This window comes from Gymnodraco acuticeps, unplaced genomic scaffold, assembly GCF_902827175.1.
Source record: "Gymnodraco acuticeps unplaced genomic scaffold, fGymAcu1.1, whole genome shotgun sequence".
NCBI lineage: Eukaryota > Metazoa > Chordata > Actinopteri > Perciformes > Bathydraconidae > Gymnodraco > Gymnodraco acuticeps.
In genome coordinates this window covers 653541-669617 of record NW_022992185.1, presented here as the reverse complement: position 1 = coordinate 669617, position 16077 = coordinate 653541, and the positions used below count along the sequence as shown (strand labels likewise).

General features: G+C 42.7%; 1 protein-coding gene across 1 annotated transcript in view; it reads left to right on the top strand.

Moving 5' to 3' along the window:
* The window catches only part of LOC117539067 (Fanconi anemia group A protein-like), an 81352-nt gene that overhangs the window by 1836 nt on the left and 63439 nt on the right, over positions 1-16077 (top strand). Inside the window, 6 exon segments of the mRNA XM_034205086.1 lie at positions 196-308; positions 10108-10204; positions 10587-10741; positions 13321-13416; positions 14333-14406; positions 15140-15249. Coding sequence (XP_034060977.1) covers positions 196-308; positions 10108-10204; positions 10587-10741; positions 13321-13416; positions 14333-14406; positions 15140-15249 — 645 coding nt within the window.

Below are 16077 nucleotides of genomic sequence, written 5' to 3'. Positions count from 1 at the left end.
AACTACCACAAAATCCTACTTAAGTAAAACACTTGAGTAAACGTACTTAATTACACCGCTGCCAACATCTAACAACTTGCTTAGTTTTGCCATAACTTTAAACAATGTGGTAAACTGTTCTCAAATACTGAAACTGTGTCAATAAGAAGTTTTTTTACATTCTAAGTGTTGTTTGTTCTGCTGTTGAACTCCCAGCTGGTCGTGTGGTGAAGAGGCTGAGGCAGGCCGAGGCTGAGAGGCTGCAGGAGGAGACCCTGCAGCTGCTGGCGCAGCAGCAGAGCCTGGGCAGCCTGCTCATGGAGGGGGGGGTGAGTGGACCTCAGAACCTGCTGGGCTGCATAGCCAATGAAGAACAATGAGCCATTAAAATAATAACTTTTAATACTAACCTCAGGATTGAGGAAGAAGTGTGTAACAATTGACATGTCCTTACAGTCAGATGATTTAAGTAATCTCTGTTTAATAAAAATGCCTCTAGTGGGCAAACAAAATAAATTGTAGTGTAATATTAGACTGAATGGAACGATATGCATCTTCTTCTGGCCATTTTACTCCTTTGCCTCTTGATTGGCAGTTGTGAAAAAAGATTCTGCTTTCCATTGTGGCTAAAAGGAAACGTCCCTTACTGGAATGCTTGTGGGTTAGTTATGCATGGGCTGAGCATCTCCAGGAGCCTTATTTAAAGGTCCCATGCTTTGGTCATTTCTACTGATCATAATTTCATTGTTGAGGTCTACTAGAATAGATTTACATTGTTCGATGTTCCAAACTCACATATCACGTTTCTCATACAGAATCTCTGTATAGTATGTGTATTAACTCTCTGTCCTACACGCCTTGTTGGAGCTCCTGCCCCCCCTTCCCTCCCTATGAGCCCACTGTGCTCTGATGTGTGTTTATGTGTTACAATGGCGTTTGTTAGCAACCAGAAAATGACACCAGTAATGACAAACAGATGAGAATGCTGCGTGGGGTTTGGGTGCCGTGTTGGCGGGACGTTGCGGGGCTCGCTGCCCCGCTCTTTGAGGCTCGAGGAGCGGACAGTGTGAGCTGTATTACTGGTGTTGTTTCCTGGTTGCTGCATGGGGTCTGCGAGACAGCGAGACACAGCAGAACTCAGCCTGAGCTCAGCCTGAGCACACACACGTGAGTGTGGCGAACTGTGAGTGGAGATCCACGGAGCCGTGGCTGAGAAAAGATAAGGCTGAGTGAGTGAGTGTGTGTGAGGAGCTCCACGGATTGGTCCATTTGGACCTGGGCATGGTTACGTCACCATACTCGGGAAGAAAAAAATGGAAAAAGAAAAATCTCCAACGAGGCGTTCTGGGGCAGCACAGACAGGTATTTTCTGTGTTAGAGTTTTACTCGCTACAGGGTGTACTTTGAGGGTTTGTGACTTTGAAGACCGTTTACATGAAGAAAAAGCTACATAACACACAAGGCGCTTTCACACCAAGTACTTTGCCGTACTTAGTTCCCAGTACTTAGTTCATCAGAACTCTTCAGTTCCGGGAACTAAAGAGCAGATCGCGTTCACACCGGAATAAGTCCCTGAGGGAGGATTAGGCAAATGAAGCCGCTGACGTCACTTCTTCTTCTTCTGCTTTGGGTTTACTGGCAGGTAGAGATGGCAAATCCGCATCCTTTTACGGACTCGGAGTCTTCTGAGTCAGTCATTGAAGAGATCCGGATCATACGAGTCATATGAGTCAGCAAAGTCAGTTTATGCAGTTTGTGCAGATCCCGAAAAGTTGTTGCATTTCACGAGCATATTAAACTAACGTTACATTAACCTCCGCTACACAGTGTCTTTTGCTTTAATAAAAAATGTTGATCACAAAAAAAAGGGTTATTTTGCGATTTGGTGAATCTTTGAGTCTGCTGTTCACTCGTGCATGACGACGAGTCTGCTGGATCTCTGGATCTGCTGCTATACGGTTACGGCTCTGAGTCCGCACGAGTCTGCTATGTTTTGCACAGTGAGTCAAGATTTGCGAATCTCTGAGACTGCTGTTGACTCGTGCACAATAGCCGCGGGAAGTAGGGGTACTGGAGGCGGGGCTGCGAATGGTGTACATTTGAAAAACTTCATGTTACTGTTGTTGAAATCTCTCCCCACGTTTGTCCGCACCCCCTAAGTAAAATGACTTCCCAGTTCCCGCGGCTATGCTCGTGCATGAGGAGTCTGGATCTCTGGATCTGTTATACGGTTACGGCTCTGAGTCCCCACGAGTCTGCAGGAAGTGAAGGAAGTTCCCATGATTCAGTGAGTCAGGATTTGCGAATCTGAGTCTGCTGTTGACTCGTGCATGATGAGTCTGCCTGGATCTCTGGATCTCTGGATCTGCTACGGTTACGGCTCTGAGTCCCCACGAGTCTGCAGGAAGTTTCACTGATCCGCGTCCCCTGAGCCAAACGATAACTTCTGGCAGCTATCCTACTTGCTAAAGGCTAGGCAGATGGACTGGGGTACGTTGTAATGTGATTTTACATGTTTTAAGGAGGGTAGCGAGTGACGCAATTTATAGTTTTAATTTGTACGTCACCAGTAGTGCTGCGTACCTGGACTCACATTCAGGTTCAGGTCCGGACTCAAGTCCAGAGGTTCAGGTTCAGGTCCGGACTTATAAGTCCGAACCTGAACCCATGGCTTGTGTCAAGTTGTGTGAGTAACTAAAGTGAACTTATTGTGAGCTAATTATCAATTGAAAATTAACTCACAATCAACTCAAATTCAAACTCGTCAGGTTTATTGTGCTCCCTTCCAACTTGTGTCTACATTTCTCTACAAAGTACAAATGTAAACAAAACACTTTAGTCTACAAATGACTTATGACAGCAACTACAGTGAACTACTACAAAGTTCAAACATTTATTTCATTTACCAAACTAAAGTAACCAAACAGTCCCTGAGCTGACTGAGCCTAAATCCCTAAAACGTTTGCTGAAAGGTAGAGTGTAGAGTAGACTATACGCATTACACTGTTACACATCTACTATACAGTATAGGCTACACTGTAGTGACTGTACAGTCAGAGTGTACTGTACTGTCTGTACACCATGTCTTTTCTACAACTCTACATGTGTACATTATACTGAGTACATACTACATACATAGTGATGTACATACACACTGTTAGAAATTAAAATCAATGTTGATATGGCGTAATTTTGAATTAAATACACTATTTAATTTAAATCAGTTTTATTCTGAAAAAACCGGAAGTTCACACTATTAACTTAATACTTTTATTCTGAACATTCTTCACTTCCGGTTAGCATTAGCATGTGGCGAAATGCTACGTTTTCAAACCGTGAATCGAAGGTGAAATGACATGTGATGTTGTACACTGAGCACACTGGGATTAGCACTCATGTATTGACGCTGAATAACGTTTATCAGGGAATGTTTAAATAACCACAGACACCAGAATATACGTAAGTGCTAGTTTTTTTGCGAGTCCAAGTACCGGTTCCCAACGTTCCGGTTTTAACCGGACTTGAACCGAAACTTTTTACAAGTCCAGTACCGGTTCGGCGTACCGGTACGCAGCACTAGTCACCAGGTGTAGGACTCAAAGGACTCGGGTTAATCGAGAGGGGAGACTCGTCACGACCAGCTCATTACTAGGATCCGGGTTAATGATCCGGATGAATCAGGACTCACCCATCTCTACTGGCAGACCGCAAACCAGCGGCGCCGGATTCATTTCAGAAGTGGGGGGGGGCCAAAAAGTGCGTTTGTATGTTACATACTTGCCAACCCTCCCGATTTTCGCGGGAGGCTCCCGATTTCATTGCCCTCTCCTGGTTTCCTCCCGGGTTCATATTTCTCCCGTATTTCTCCCGATTTCTGACTAAATCTGATTTGTGAGTCACGACCTGTTTCATTCTAACATAATGCTCCAAATGTTACTGTTTCCACTCGGACTTCAATACAGCTACACCATTGTTTGGTTTCCATGGTAACTAGGGATGCTCCGATCGATCGGTCACCGATCGAGATCGGCCGATACTCACTCTCTACCGATCGATCGGTGCTCTCTAAACATGCCGATCGCGAGAGCCGATCGCATGACGTAAAATACATGACACTGTTCTCTGTGTGCCGCAAAACAAGCTCGCCAAAATGGCTTCACCGGTCTGGCATTATTTTAAGGTGTCCGAAAAAGACAGTAAAATAGCGGTATTCAACGTGTGTGTGAAGCAGAAATCCTGCAGCTCCGCCCGCCGGACCGGTAAGCGGAGCGAAACACACACACAGGGAGAACCAGACCGCAGTTAATTTCCTCATATTCCAAACGAGAAATTACGGTAGCAAATCACCCGGTTCTTTACGACCAGAACTATTAACGGGATACAAACCGGAGGAACCAGGCATGGAGGGAGGTGGCAGAGACAGTGGGTGAAACTGGTAGGTTTTCGCCTGTTTGGGGAGTTTATATATATATATATATATATTGCTCGCATAAAATCTCCGGGGTTTTTTGCTTTGTATGTCGGGGGCGGGAGATTCATGTGATTGGTTGTTGGTCGCGTTGCTCGCAAAAAATCCCCAAGCTTTCAGACACGCCCAGCTCCAAGATTTTCAAGATTTTTGAAAAGCTGCTGTGTGGACGTACCGTAAGAGTTAGACCTAACACACTTAGCTATTTTATCTACCTCTGGAACAAGCTAAACTAGTTATTATAAATATATGTATTCTTCACTGTCGGGTCACTCATTACTGGATCAGTGAGCTGCATGAGATACTGACAGGCTGTCAGGAGAGGGAGAGAGGGGGGAGAGAGAGAGGGAGAGAGGAAAAGAGAGCGCTTCCGCTAATTTCTCCCGTGTTATTATCCAAAGTGAATGTAAACTTGAATAATGTACATCATTTGAATGTAATAATTAAGTTGATTGTTGTTTGTGGAAGCTCCAGTGAATGAGCCCCATTAACTGAGTTTTAAACATCACTTTAAATGGAAGATTTAAAGTGATGTTTAAATCTTCCATTTAGGCCCCGCCCACTCGATCGGATCGGCGATCGGTATCGGCCGATACTGATCGGCCCTGATCGGATTGGCGATCGGAGCATCCCTAATGGTAACGCGTCTCTTTAGTAGCGTGCACAACTGAAAGTCTGAGAGGGTATTCAGCATGGTGAGGAAGATAGTCACCAAAAACAGAACATGAATGGACAACTCTACCCTCTGCTCACTCCTTTCCTGTCAATTAAACTATACAGGTCCAGCCCACACATACAGTGGGGCAAAAAAGTATTTAGTCAGCCACCAATTGTGCAAGTTCTCCCACTTAAAAAGATGAGACAAAATGAGAAAGAAAAATCCAGAAAATCACATTGATTTTTAAAGAATTTATTTGCAAATTATGGTGGAAAATTTGGTCAATAACAAAAGTTCATCTCAATACTTTGTTATATACCCTTTGTTGGCAATGACAGAGGTCAAACGTTTTCTGTAAGTCTTCACAAGGTTTTCACACACTGTTGCTGGTATTTTGGCCCATTCCTCCATGCAGATCTCCTCTAGAGCAGTGATGTTTTGGGGCTGTCGCTGGGCAACACGGACTTTCAACTCCCTCCAAAGATTTTATATGGGGTTGAGATCTGGAGACTGGCTAGGCTACTACAGGACCTTGAAATGCTTCTTACGAAGCCACTCCTTCGTTGCCCGGGCGGTGTGTTTGGGATCATTGTCATGCTGAAAGACCCAGCCACGTTTCATCTTCAATGCCCTTGCTGATGGAAGGAGGTTGTCGCTCAAAATCTCACGATACATGGCCCCATTCATTCTTTCCTTTACACGGATCAGTCGTCCTGGTCCCTTTGCAGAAAAACAGCCCTAAAGCATGATGTTTCCACCCCCATGTTTCACAGTAGGTATGGTGTTCTTTGGATGCAACTCAGCATTCTTTCTCCTCCAAACACGTCTAGTTGAGTTTTTACCAAAAAGTTCTATTTTGGTTTCATCTGACCATATGACATTCTCCCAATCCTCTTCTGGATCATCTAAATGCTCTCTAGCAAACTTCAGACGGGCCTGGACACGTACTGGCTTAAGCAGGGGGACACGTCTGGCACTGCAGGATTTGAGTCCCTGGCGGGGTAGTGTGTTACTGATGGTAGCCTTTGTTACTTTGGTCCCAGCTCTCTGCAGGTCATTGACTAGGTCCCCCCGTGTGGTTCTGGGATTTTTGGTCACCGTTCTTGTGATCATTTTGACCCCACGGGGTGAGATCTTGCGTGGAGCCCCAGATCGAGGGAGATTATCAGTGGTCTTGTATGTCTTCCATTTTCTAATAATTGCTCCCACAGTTGATTTCTTCACACCAAGCTGCTTACCTATTGCAAATTCAGTCTTCCCAGCCTGGAGCAGGTCTACAATTTTGTTTCTGGTGTCCTTTGACAGCTCTTTGGTCTTGGCCATAGTGGAGTTTGGAGTGTGACTGTTTGAGGTTGTGGACAGGTGTCTTTTATACTGATAACGAGTTCAAACAGGTGCCATTAATACAGTTAACGAGTGGAGGACAGAGGAGGCTCTTAAAGAAGAAGGTACAGGTCTGTGAGAGCCAGAAATCTTGTTTGTTTGTTGGTGACCAAATACTTGTTTTACCGAGGAATTTACCAATTCATTCATTAAAAATCCTACAATGTGATTTCCTGGATTCTTTCTTTTTTCCTGCTCAATATGCTCTTGTTTACAAGCTGAATGTTGACTGGTGTTCGACTGAAGTAAGCGCACTTTTTTTTAACACACTCTGTGAAAATGAGACTTTTCGTGGCTGTCCAGGAGGCTTAGGCACTTTTTCCAGTTATTAACTCCGGTATTTACAAACCTGTCATCTCCACATTTGGAGAAAGTTTCAACCCGTTTGACAGCAGCAAATCTGCATATTTCACAGAAGGCTCGTTTAGTGGTTTTGCAAATAATTAACCACTCTCTGTTTTTGTACCATTCTGCATTGAAGTACCTTCTCTTTGCCCAAACGATCTAGCGGTCTCCTTTTTATCTACAATTAGCTGTGCAGCTTTACCCGTCTCAATGTCCCGACAACAAACCTCCACGCAGTCGGAACCAGCCTGTTTCGGTTCAACGATGCCGGCGGTTTTGACAGTCTCAGCGGTCGCAGAGCTGCTGCTTTGGGGTTCATCTGGCTGCGCTGGTTCTATGGTTGAAGGGCCAGGCTCCGGAGTTGTGGATGTGACATTGAAGTTGTTGAAGTTCAGTTTTGTTAGACTGTATTTTATTTTCTTATGTGCTGGTTCTTCTGACATGTTTGCGATATCAATAGCTAAGTTTATCTATCTAAGTTAACGGCTGACACAGAAAAACGTAACAAAGAAACAAATCTAAGCTTTTTTATTGGTTGTAATGTACATACATTTGAATGGTGTGACAATGTCCTCTTTGATTGGATTAAAATGTACATATTCTTCCTGTTATGTTTGCCTGCTTTATTTTACCTAATGCAATATATGAGCCTCTGTCGCTGCCTGTAGCTAATGAGATTGTCTTATCATCTCCTCAATTTGCAAAAATAACAAAATATACACAACTAGATCAGATCGCGTTCTTTTTAGATGCGACTTTAGAGTAAAGGGGAATTATTGAAACGGGATGTACAGTGTTTTCCGACGTATACTGCCACCCGAAGTCCCCGGCTGGAAGTCCCCGGAGTTGGGGTCCCAGCAGCTTCTACTGAAGCCTTCCGAGTAAATTGCCAGAACGCCGACACCTCCTCATCTCCACCGCTCCCATGTTTTTTTTTGTGTTGCCATAAGTTAGTCTCTCTCCCTTGGTGCGCGGGGCTAATGCTAATGCCAGCAAATACAATTGCGGCTTCACAAAACCTTTCCGAGTTTTATGGGACGTGGTTTGCAATTCGCCCAGCCAATCAGAAATGGGAACCTTTTTCTCCCAGGAAAGTACCTGCTCTCTAGCAGGGACTAAAGGGGTGAAAAGGTTTGCAAAAAAAAGTTCTAGTTCCAGATCTTTTTGGTGTGAACGCAAAATCCCAGGAACTATCGGAACTATTCCTGGGAAAAGTACTCCGGTGTGAAAGCGCGGAGTAATAACCGGACGGGTAATAACCGGAAAAGCATGACATGGGACCTTTTTAAATAAATATTTATTTGTATTAATGACTGAAACAATACGTACTGTATATATGAAATGGAATTTCTCTATGCTTTACTTCATGGAATTCTTCTGCTCATTAAATCCATGTAGAATCTGAACTGCAGTTGTTAAGCGCACCCCTTTGTCTTTAACTTCATTTTAGCAAAAGTAGCTTATCATGTTTTATCATTGAAACACATTGCAGTGCAAATTCTGTTGAGTACCATAAATACTAAACAATACATCAATACCATGTATGATAGTGTTAATTCTCATAGGTCATAATCATAAAACAGTTTCACCAAAACGATATATTTTCATTTGTAGGGTTATTCTAGTGAGCCTAAAATCCTGATGGAAAATGTAACTGGGACGTTCTCAGTTGTTTCAGAGCCGTGAGAATGACGAGATATGAGAGTGTCTAATCATTCCCACACATGCTTATACAACCATTTTCACAAAGCCCTTTTGCATGTTGCACTGCATACGTGATCACATAGACGAAGTCTGATGGACACACTTCCCTAGCATCTTGGCATTTATTATTCAGTTTTGAACTGAGAGTGCAAAAAAATTAGACTGAGGGTGAAATGCAGGTTTTTGCACCCTCGTAGAACCGTGCCTGGCTGCGTGCACTAGAAGTATAAAAGCCATTTGTGTGAGACTGTGATTCAAGCGCATGCACGTTAAAGAGCACCCACCTTTCAGGCCACCCTGAATGTTTAATACACTATAGCAGTGGTTCTCAACTGGTCAGGCCTCGGGACCCACTTTTTCCTTTGTCAATAAATCGCGGCCCGAAATTTGAACCACTCAAATCTATTCAACAAAAAATCGTGCTATAATATATACGCTTTTCAGCATACAATATTAATGAAAGTGAAGTACAGTGCATGTATCCCTTATATCCCTTCACAGAACTAAAGTATGCTTTTAAAAAAGGTTTAATGAGATGATGGTCATCAAAGCTGAACTGTATTACATAAAAAGGCCCACATGCTGAAAACCCAACCCAATTTTTTGAAATACCAACATATAAACTACGCATTCTGGTACACTCTTGAGAAGAAAATAAATAAATCTATTACTACCTGACATATTAATAATATTTTATGCCATTGTTTCTTTTTCACTTTGTTCTGACAGCTGAACTTGTCTGTGTGAATTACTTTAAATTGAGTTGAATTGGCCTTCAAAATAAAAGTTTAACTTTAAAAACAAAATGCAACTTTTTTTTTTTCTTCACTCACACAACTGCGACCCACTCGAAACGAGTTGAGAACCACTGCACTATTAGCCGCATTCACACGAGTACTTTTCACCCGTACTTTTCGCGTTTAGTTCCGTTAGTACCCCTGATGTCGCGTTCACACCAAAAAAATAACTAAGTGGAACTTTTCACCCCATTTTTAGCGCCTGTTGAGAGCAGGTACTTTCCTGGGGAAAAAAAGTACCACAGTTCTGATTGACTGGGCGATTGAAAACCACGCCCCATAAAACTAACTTATGGCAACACAAAAGAAAACATGGGAGCGGTGGAGATGAGGAGGTGTCGGCGTTCTGGCGATTTACTCGGAAGGCTTCAGTAGAAGCTGCTGGGAGTCACTAACTCCGGGGACTTCCGGCCGGGGACTTCGGGTGGCAGTATACGCCGTGAAGTGGTTTGCGGCCTGCCAGTAAACCCAAAGCAGAAGAAGAAGAAGAAGTGACGTCAGCGGCTTCATTTGCCTAATCCTCCCTCAGGGAACTTATTCCGGTGTGAACGCGATCGGAACTAAGTGCTGGGAACTAAGTACGGCAAAGTACTTGATGTGGCCTTAAACATCAGGGGGAGCTGCTTTGTCCTTAAACTCCCTCAGGAAATGTACTTGTGCTAGGAACTAGTTAGACTGATGATGAAGTAATATGTTACATTTGAATACTTTCTGACCTTGCTGTAATATACTTGTAATGTTTCTTTACTGTTTTTTCTAACCCTTTTTTGTAGAATCCCGATCCGTGCAACATTTTCCACACCCAGAATGGCGAACAGAAAGAGACAGAGTCTAAGAGCGTCTCATCTGCCATGGCAGGGTCACTGCTGGGTGAGTGTGGGGACGAGCTCTGAGAAACAGCATCTGTGGCGAAAGTTGAAACACTCAGAGGCCGGATACACCTGCTGCTATACACAATAATTACAAAACTATGAAGAAAAGTGTAGTACAAGCAAGGGAGTCTGCACTTCTCAGTGTTTGTTGTGTGTACGGACTTTTCAATATCTAATTCAAAAGTCACTTACTGAATGGCCGGCATGACAGATTTTATATTACTTTCTCATGACGACCATCTTTGTTTATCTTCTGGGCAACTCAACTCATTTGGTTTCTTTATACACCCCAAAGGAGATTATAGTGATGCTAACTGCTCAGTGCCACATGATGCCACAACTCTCTGAACTACAGGATGTGTTGTATTGTGTGTGAACAGTGTTTGAGCTGAGGTGTCAGGCCGTACAGCTGGGGGTCCCGGTGCCGGTGCTGTCAGTGAAGATGGTGCTGGAGAGACTGATGGAGATCACTGGAGCTGAGGAAGTGAAGCAGGAGGAGGGCAAGAGGAGAGAGCTGCTCACTGCATCTCAGAGAGTGAGTATCTGACAGAACAGCGGAATATGTATCTGTGGCTTAACTCAAGGTAAGGATTGCATTAGTACCTTCATATAAACATTAAAACTAAATTCAATTCTCAAATCTTTAAGGTTGTCCATCTGAACTTTCACTTGCCATCCCATCAACATGTTGTTGGTAGAGTAAGTTGGTGCAGGTGTCACTGACACTGTACTGTAGGTTGCTTGTCATTGCCAGAGTGTAGGAATACTCTGTTACAAGTAAAAGTACAGCATTCAAAATGTTCCTCAAGTAAAAGTAGAAAAGTATTCTCATCAAAATATAGTGAAAGCAGCGACAGTAAAAGTAGTCGTTGTGCAGATTGGTCCATTTCAGAATAATATATATGATATGTTTTTTGATTGATCATGAAAGTGTTCTCAAAGCTGGTAAAGGTGCAGCTAGTTTGAATGGCTTTGTATACTGTAGGGTAGCTGGTGGATTTACTCCAGGTGGAACTAAAGTCTGATTCAACACTTGGTTAGATTTCACATCATTCATCCAGATCTGTGAAGTAACTAAAGGTATTAAATACATGTAGTGGAGTAAAAGTACACCATGTACCTCTGAATTGTAGTGGGGTAGAAGTACAAAGTAGCATAACAACTCATAATAACTCAAGTTAAGTAGAAGTACCTCAAAATTGTACTACAGTACTTGAGTAATTGTACTTAGTTACTTAACACCGTTTCATTGTGTTGGGTACTGATAAGTTTGATGACGTGTGACTTGAGGCACACTTTTGCACCAAAGTCTATACAAATCAATTGATTATACTTTTTCTTATTTCCTGCTGGTGCACAGCAAAAGATATCTACCAAAAGAAAAACATTTTATTTTATTTTTTTTGCTTTTAGCATATTCAGTCTAATATCTATTTTAGCTTTATTGATATTACATTACATTTAGCTGAGGCTTTTATCCAAAGCGACTTACAATAAGTGCGTTCGACCAACAAGATACAAACTTGAAGAAAACAGAATCATAAAGTACATCAGGTTTCAAAGAGCTAAAACATTTCAAGTGCTACTCAACTGGCTTTAGATAAGCCAGCCCTTTATTAGTATATAAGTGCTTTGTTAGTAATTAGCCGTTACTTTATTGGGTCAAATTGTATATCTATTTAATAGGCAGTTTCCCAATAAATGTGCATATGGTAGATGTCATGCCATATTTCTTAACTCAGTTGCAGATGGATTTGTATTTCAAAGTTCTGCTACACCTTTAGACCCCGGCCACACGAGGACGAAAACGGCTAAACGCATAGGATTAACGCAAACGCAATCGCAAACAAGCTTCCGTCCACACGCAATAGTTATCCGGATAGTGTCTGTCCACACGAGACCGCTCCGTTTAGCTCCAACCGCTGGAGAAGCTGCAATACATATGCTGAGCCTGTACGTGGCGCTGTAACTTCCTCCACAAAAGCAGCGAAGAAGCATGGTTGTCATGGTTGCCCTTCTGTTTATTCTCCACGGTGGGGGCCGAGGGAACCGGGCAGAGTTTTTCGCCAGTCAACGTGAATTAAAGTTTAAATCTTCCGACAAAATTATAAAAGTGCCGGTCAAAGGTCTTCTTTGTTATTTATTGAGCTTTAAAACAAATGAATAATGACTCTATATAATATAATAATAAAATACACGGAGCCTCTCTTTTCCTCCCTCTCTTCGGACAGCCCAGTGTCTGTTTCATGCAGCAGCTGATCCAGTAATGAGTGACCCGGCCGACAGTAAAAATAAACATATTTATAACTAGTTTAGGTAGTTTGAGAGGTAATAAATAAAATAGCTAAGGGTGATGATCTGACTTGAAGTGTGTGTTTTACTCCGTTCACCGCCGCATCACAGCGGGAGGAGCTGCAGGTGAGCAGAGCTGCGTGTCTCCGTCCTGTCAGATTAGACTTCACTCGCGTTTAGGTCCATATTGAGAGAAAGATAAATAATCTGAATTCAGTGTGCAGTTTACTTTGACGCGGGGGTGAGCAGCAGAGGTGGGGAGAGGCGGGGCTATTGCCTCATCATTATCAGAAAATGATCGTATAGGGCGCACACACGGAGCCGTTGTACCCCCCAGAGCGTTGCGTATGCCGTTCTATCCACCTTGGGACCCGTTATCGTTTCCTCAGTCGTTTAGTGCCGTATTCGGTCATCCTCGTGTGGCCGAATGGTCTATATGACACTAAACAGTAACGCAAACGGCCGTTTTCATCCTCGTGTGGCCGGGGCATTAGTATAGTGACTATGGTGTGATGTGTGTGCCTGTGTTGTTGTTGTTAACTGTGTGTCATTGTGGTTGTATGCTGCACAGTGACTCTGTGTTTTCTGGTAATCTCTCCTGCTGTCTCATCACTTTCTATTTAAAGTGGTTGTTGCTCCACATCTGACTGCAGGTTGTCACCTCTATGGTTCAACATGTTTCAGCTTCAGTGGCAGCCACAGAAGACCCCACCCTGTCTCTTCTTACTGCAGGGTTCTTGTTCAGAGTACAGGAAGCATGTGATGTCAAATATGACATATAATATGATAATATCATATTAGTCCCATCTGTGTCATGTGTAGGAGCAGCTGTGTGTCCTGCTGGGGTCCAGCAGAGAGCTGCTGTCACAGGGAGCCCTCTGCCCCAAGCTGCTGTGGCAGGAGTACAGAAGAGACCAGGTGTGTGTGTGTGTGTGTGTGTGTGTGTGTGTGTGTGTGTGTGTGTGTGTGTGTGTGTGTGTGTGTGTGTGTGTGTGTGTGTGTGTGTGTGTGTGTGTGTGTGTGTGTGTGTGTGTGTGTGGTGTGTGTGTGTGTGTGTGTGTGTGTGTGTGTGTGTGTGTGTGTGTGTGTGGTGTGTGTGTGTGTGTGTGTGTGTGTGTGTGTGTGTGTGTGTGTGTGTGTGTGTGTGTGTGTGTGTGTGTGTGTGTGTGTGTGTGTGTGTGCGCGTGCGCGTCCGTGTCCATGTTACAGTTCATACATGAGATCCAAAAAAGTTGTTACCTCTGATGAGGATTGTTCAGTTTGTATTCCACTAGAGCTAGTTGCCAGCATATAGAACCGGGAAATGTTGAAGGTTAATGATAGATATGTATAGTACTTTCCCCAGCACATTCCAAATCAACCCAAAATTAATCAAAATGAGTCCATTGGAAGTCCAAATATGGAAATGTTTTGGTTGAAACTGCCATTTTTTATCCTGAAAATGTCAATAACCTATGTAACGCATATTATGTTAATTATTAAATTTGCCCAACATATGCAAATCAGCATCCGGCACTTTCTATGTGCTGGGGACCTGTACTATACATTTCTAACATAATATGTTGAGGTACTCAACATTTCTGGGGTCACAATAGGACTCAATGAGCTGGCAAAGAAAAGGTTTCTTAAAAAGGTCTTTGTTGAGAGTTCTGTACAACTGAGCAGTAGCAAAAACGTAGACGTGAAGTTAGAAATATAAAATAAAAAAAGATCAGAAGTCTCCCTTTATTTTATCCCTTTTATATTTGCTAAACTGCCCCAATAGGAACACCCAGCGTGTCTTTCTTATATAATGGATGAAGTGAATGAAATATTTATTGTGGTGTTTTTACAGAGGCTGCCCCAGCTGGAGGTGGTGTACCATCTTGACTTTTACAACATCGTCACTCTGAAGCACATCATAGAGAGGTATGAAATATCATTTTTCTTGTTATGTGAATCTTCTGGTTATTTCACAAATGGAATTTCAAACAACTTGATTTAATAAATATGGCTTCAAATTATTAAAGAGGCCCTATTTTTCTATAGGTTTTTGTGCATGCAAATGGTCTGCAAAGGCTAAAATCCCTGTGTTCCCTCCAGAGGGGGTTTCTCTCCCACACCCGCCCCCCCCCTGCCTGATAAGTCTCCATTGGACTCCTTCCATAAAGTAATGACATCCTTATCACTCATGCTTCAATTGGCTAGCACTCAAATTGTACATTTTAGAGATGTCCTGCTAAGGGGTGGCACATCTCTAAGTAGTTGACCATTCACAACAGAGCCAGCCAGCTAACCAATCAGAGCAGATTGGGCACTGGTTTCAGACAGAGGGTGAAAAGAGGTGCACAGGTATTATGAGAAAAATAAAGAGCTTTTTGAACATTAAAGCATAAAGACATCGGAACAAAAATATGAACCTCGAAATGAACATAATTGTCCTCTTTAACATAAAATACTACAACTAAACTCACAGCAGAATACACTTGGCTATCAGTGGTGTAACACCGCCCCCCTGTGGGTGTAGTAGGAACCATCTTTAAACTGTAAACTGAGGTCAGGGAGTAGAAGGCCTCAAATATAAGCTCTACACTACAAAGAGTTTGACAGGATGAATGTTAACCAACTCAGTTCGGCCTCTTCCTGCGTTTCCTCCCATCAGTGATGAAGGAGTGAGGCTGTGGGTGGTGTCTCAGTTGAAGGCTCTGTGCGGTTGGACCCCTCCACCAGGAGAAGAGGAAACCAGACATGTTCAACAGAAAGTGTTGTCAGGTAAGGACACAGTTTGGTTTCAGTCGTCTCGTTTAGTTGTGCTTCTTGTAAGACATGGGCTCATTTATACATTACGACAACTTAAAGCAGTTTGTCATACAGAGCGACACACAAACGGCTTCAGTTTTGGGAGAATTGATTCTGATCAGTTTGTCAGGGAACCATGAATTAAATCAACTTTTATCTTAAAATAGTGAAAAAGTGATTAAAACAGCATCGTGTAGGACTTAGTATATGGCTATAAGCGCCCCTACAGTTTAAGAGAGCATTTTCCTTCAACACTGCTATCAGAAATATGAAAGATCGGAATTTTACAAATGAGTTTGCTATGATTAAATGACAAAAACAGGCAAGTCCATAACCTTGCTAACACAGCCAACCAGCAACCAAGCCATAGAATCAGGTCATATATTATTATTATTATTTGTGTTATTGATTTAACCTTTATTTAACTAGGAGAAGTCTCCTTAACGTTTAAATCTATTTGACAAGAGTCCTGTCCAAGATAAGACAGAAACAGATTCAAAACAATCACAGAGAATACTTTATATACGATCCCAATCAGAAACATCATCATTTTCGGGACCCCCTTGAAAACGAGATGGTGCATCTCAAGGGGTTTATCCCAATCAATAAAAATGTCTATATATACAGAGCATTTACAGGCAGAGCTGCATCTCCTCGTCATTAAGAAGCACTTCAAATCCATTAGGAGAGACCAGCTCCCTGAGTTTCAGCTCATATTTCAGCTGGTTACAAGATGAGTTCCCGTATTTTCTGATAGGATATAAATGCGTAGACAAAGTATTAACCCTTTTAACCCAAACA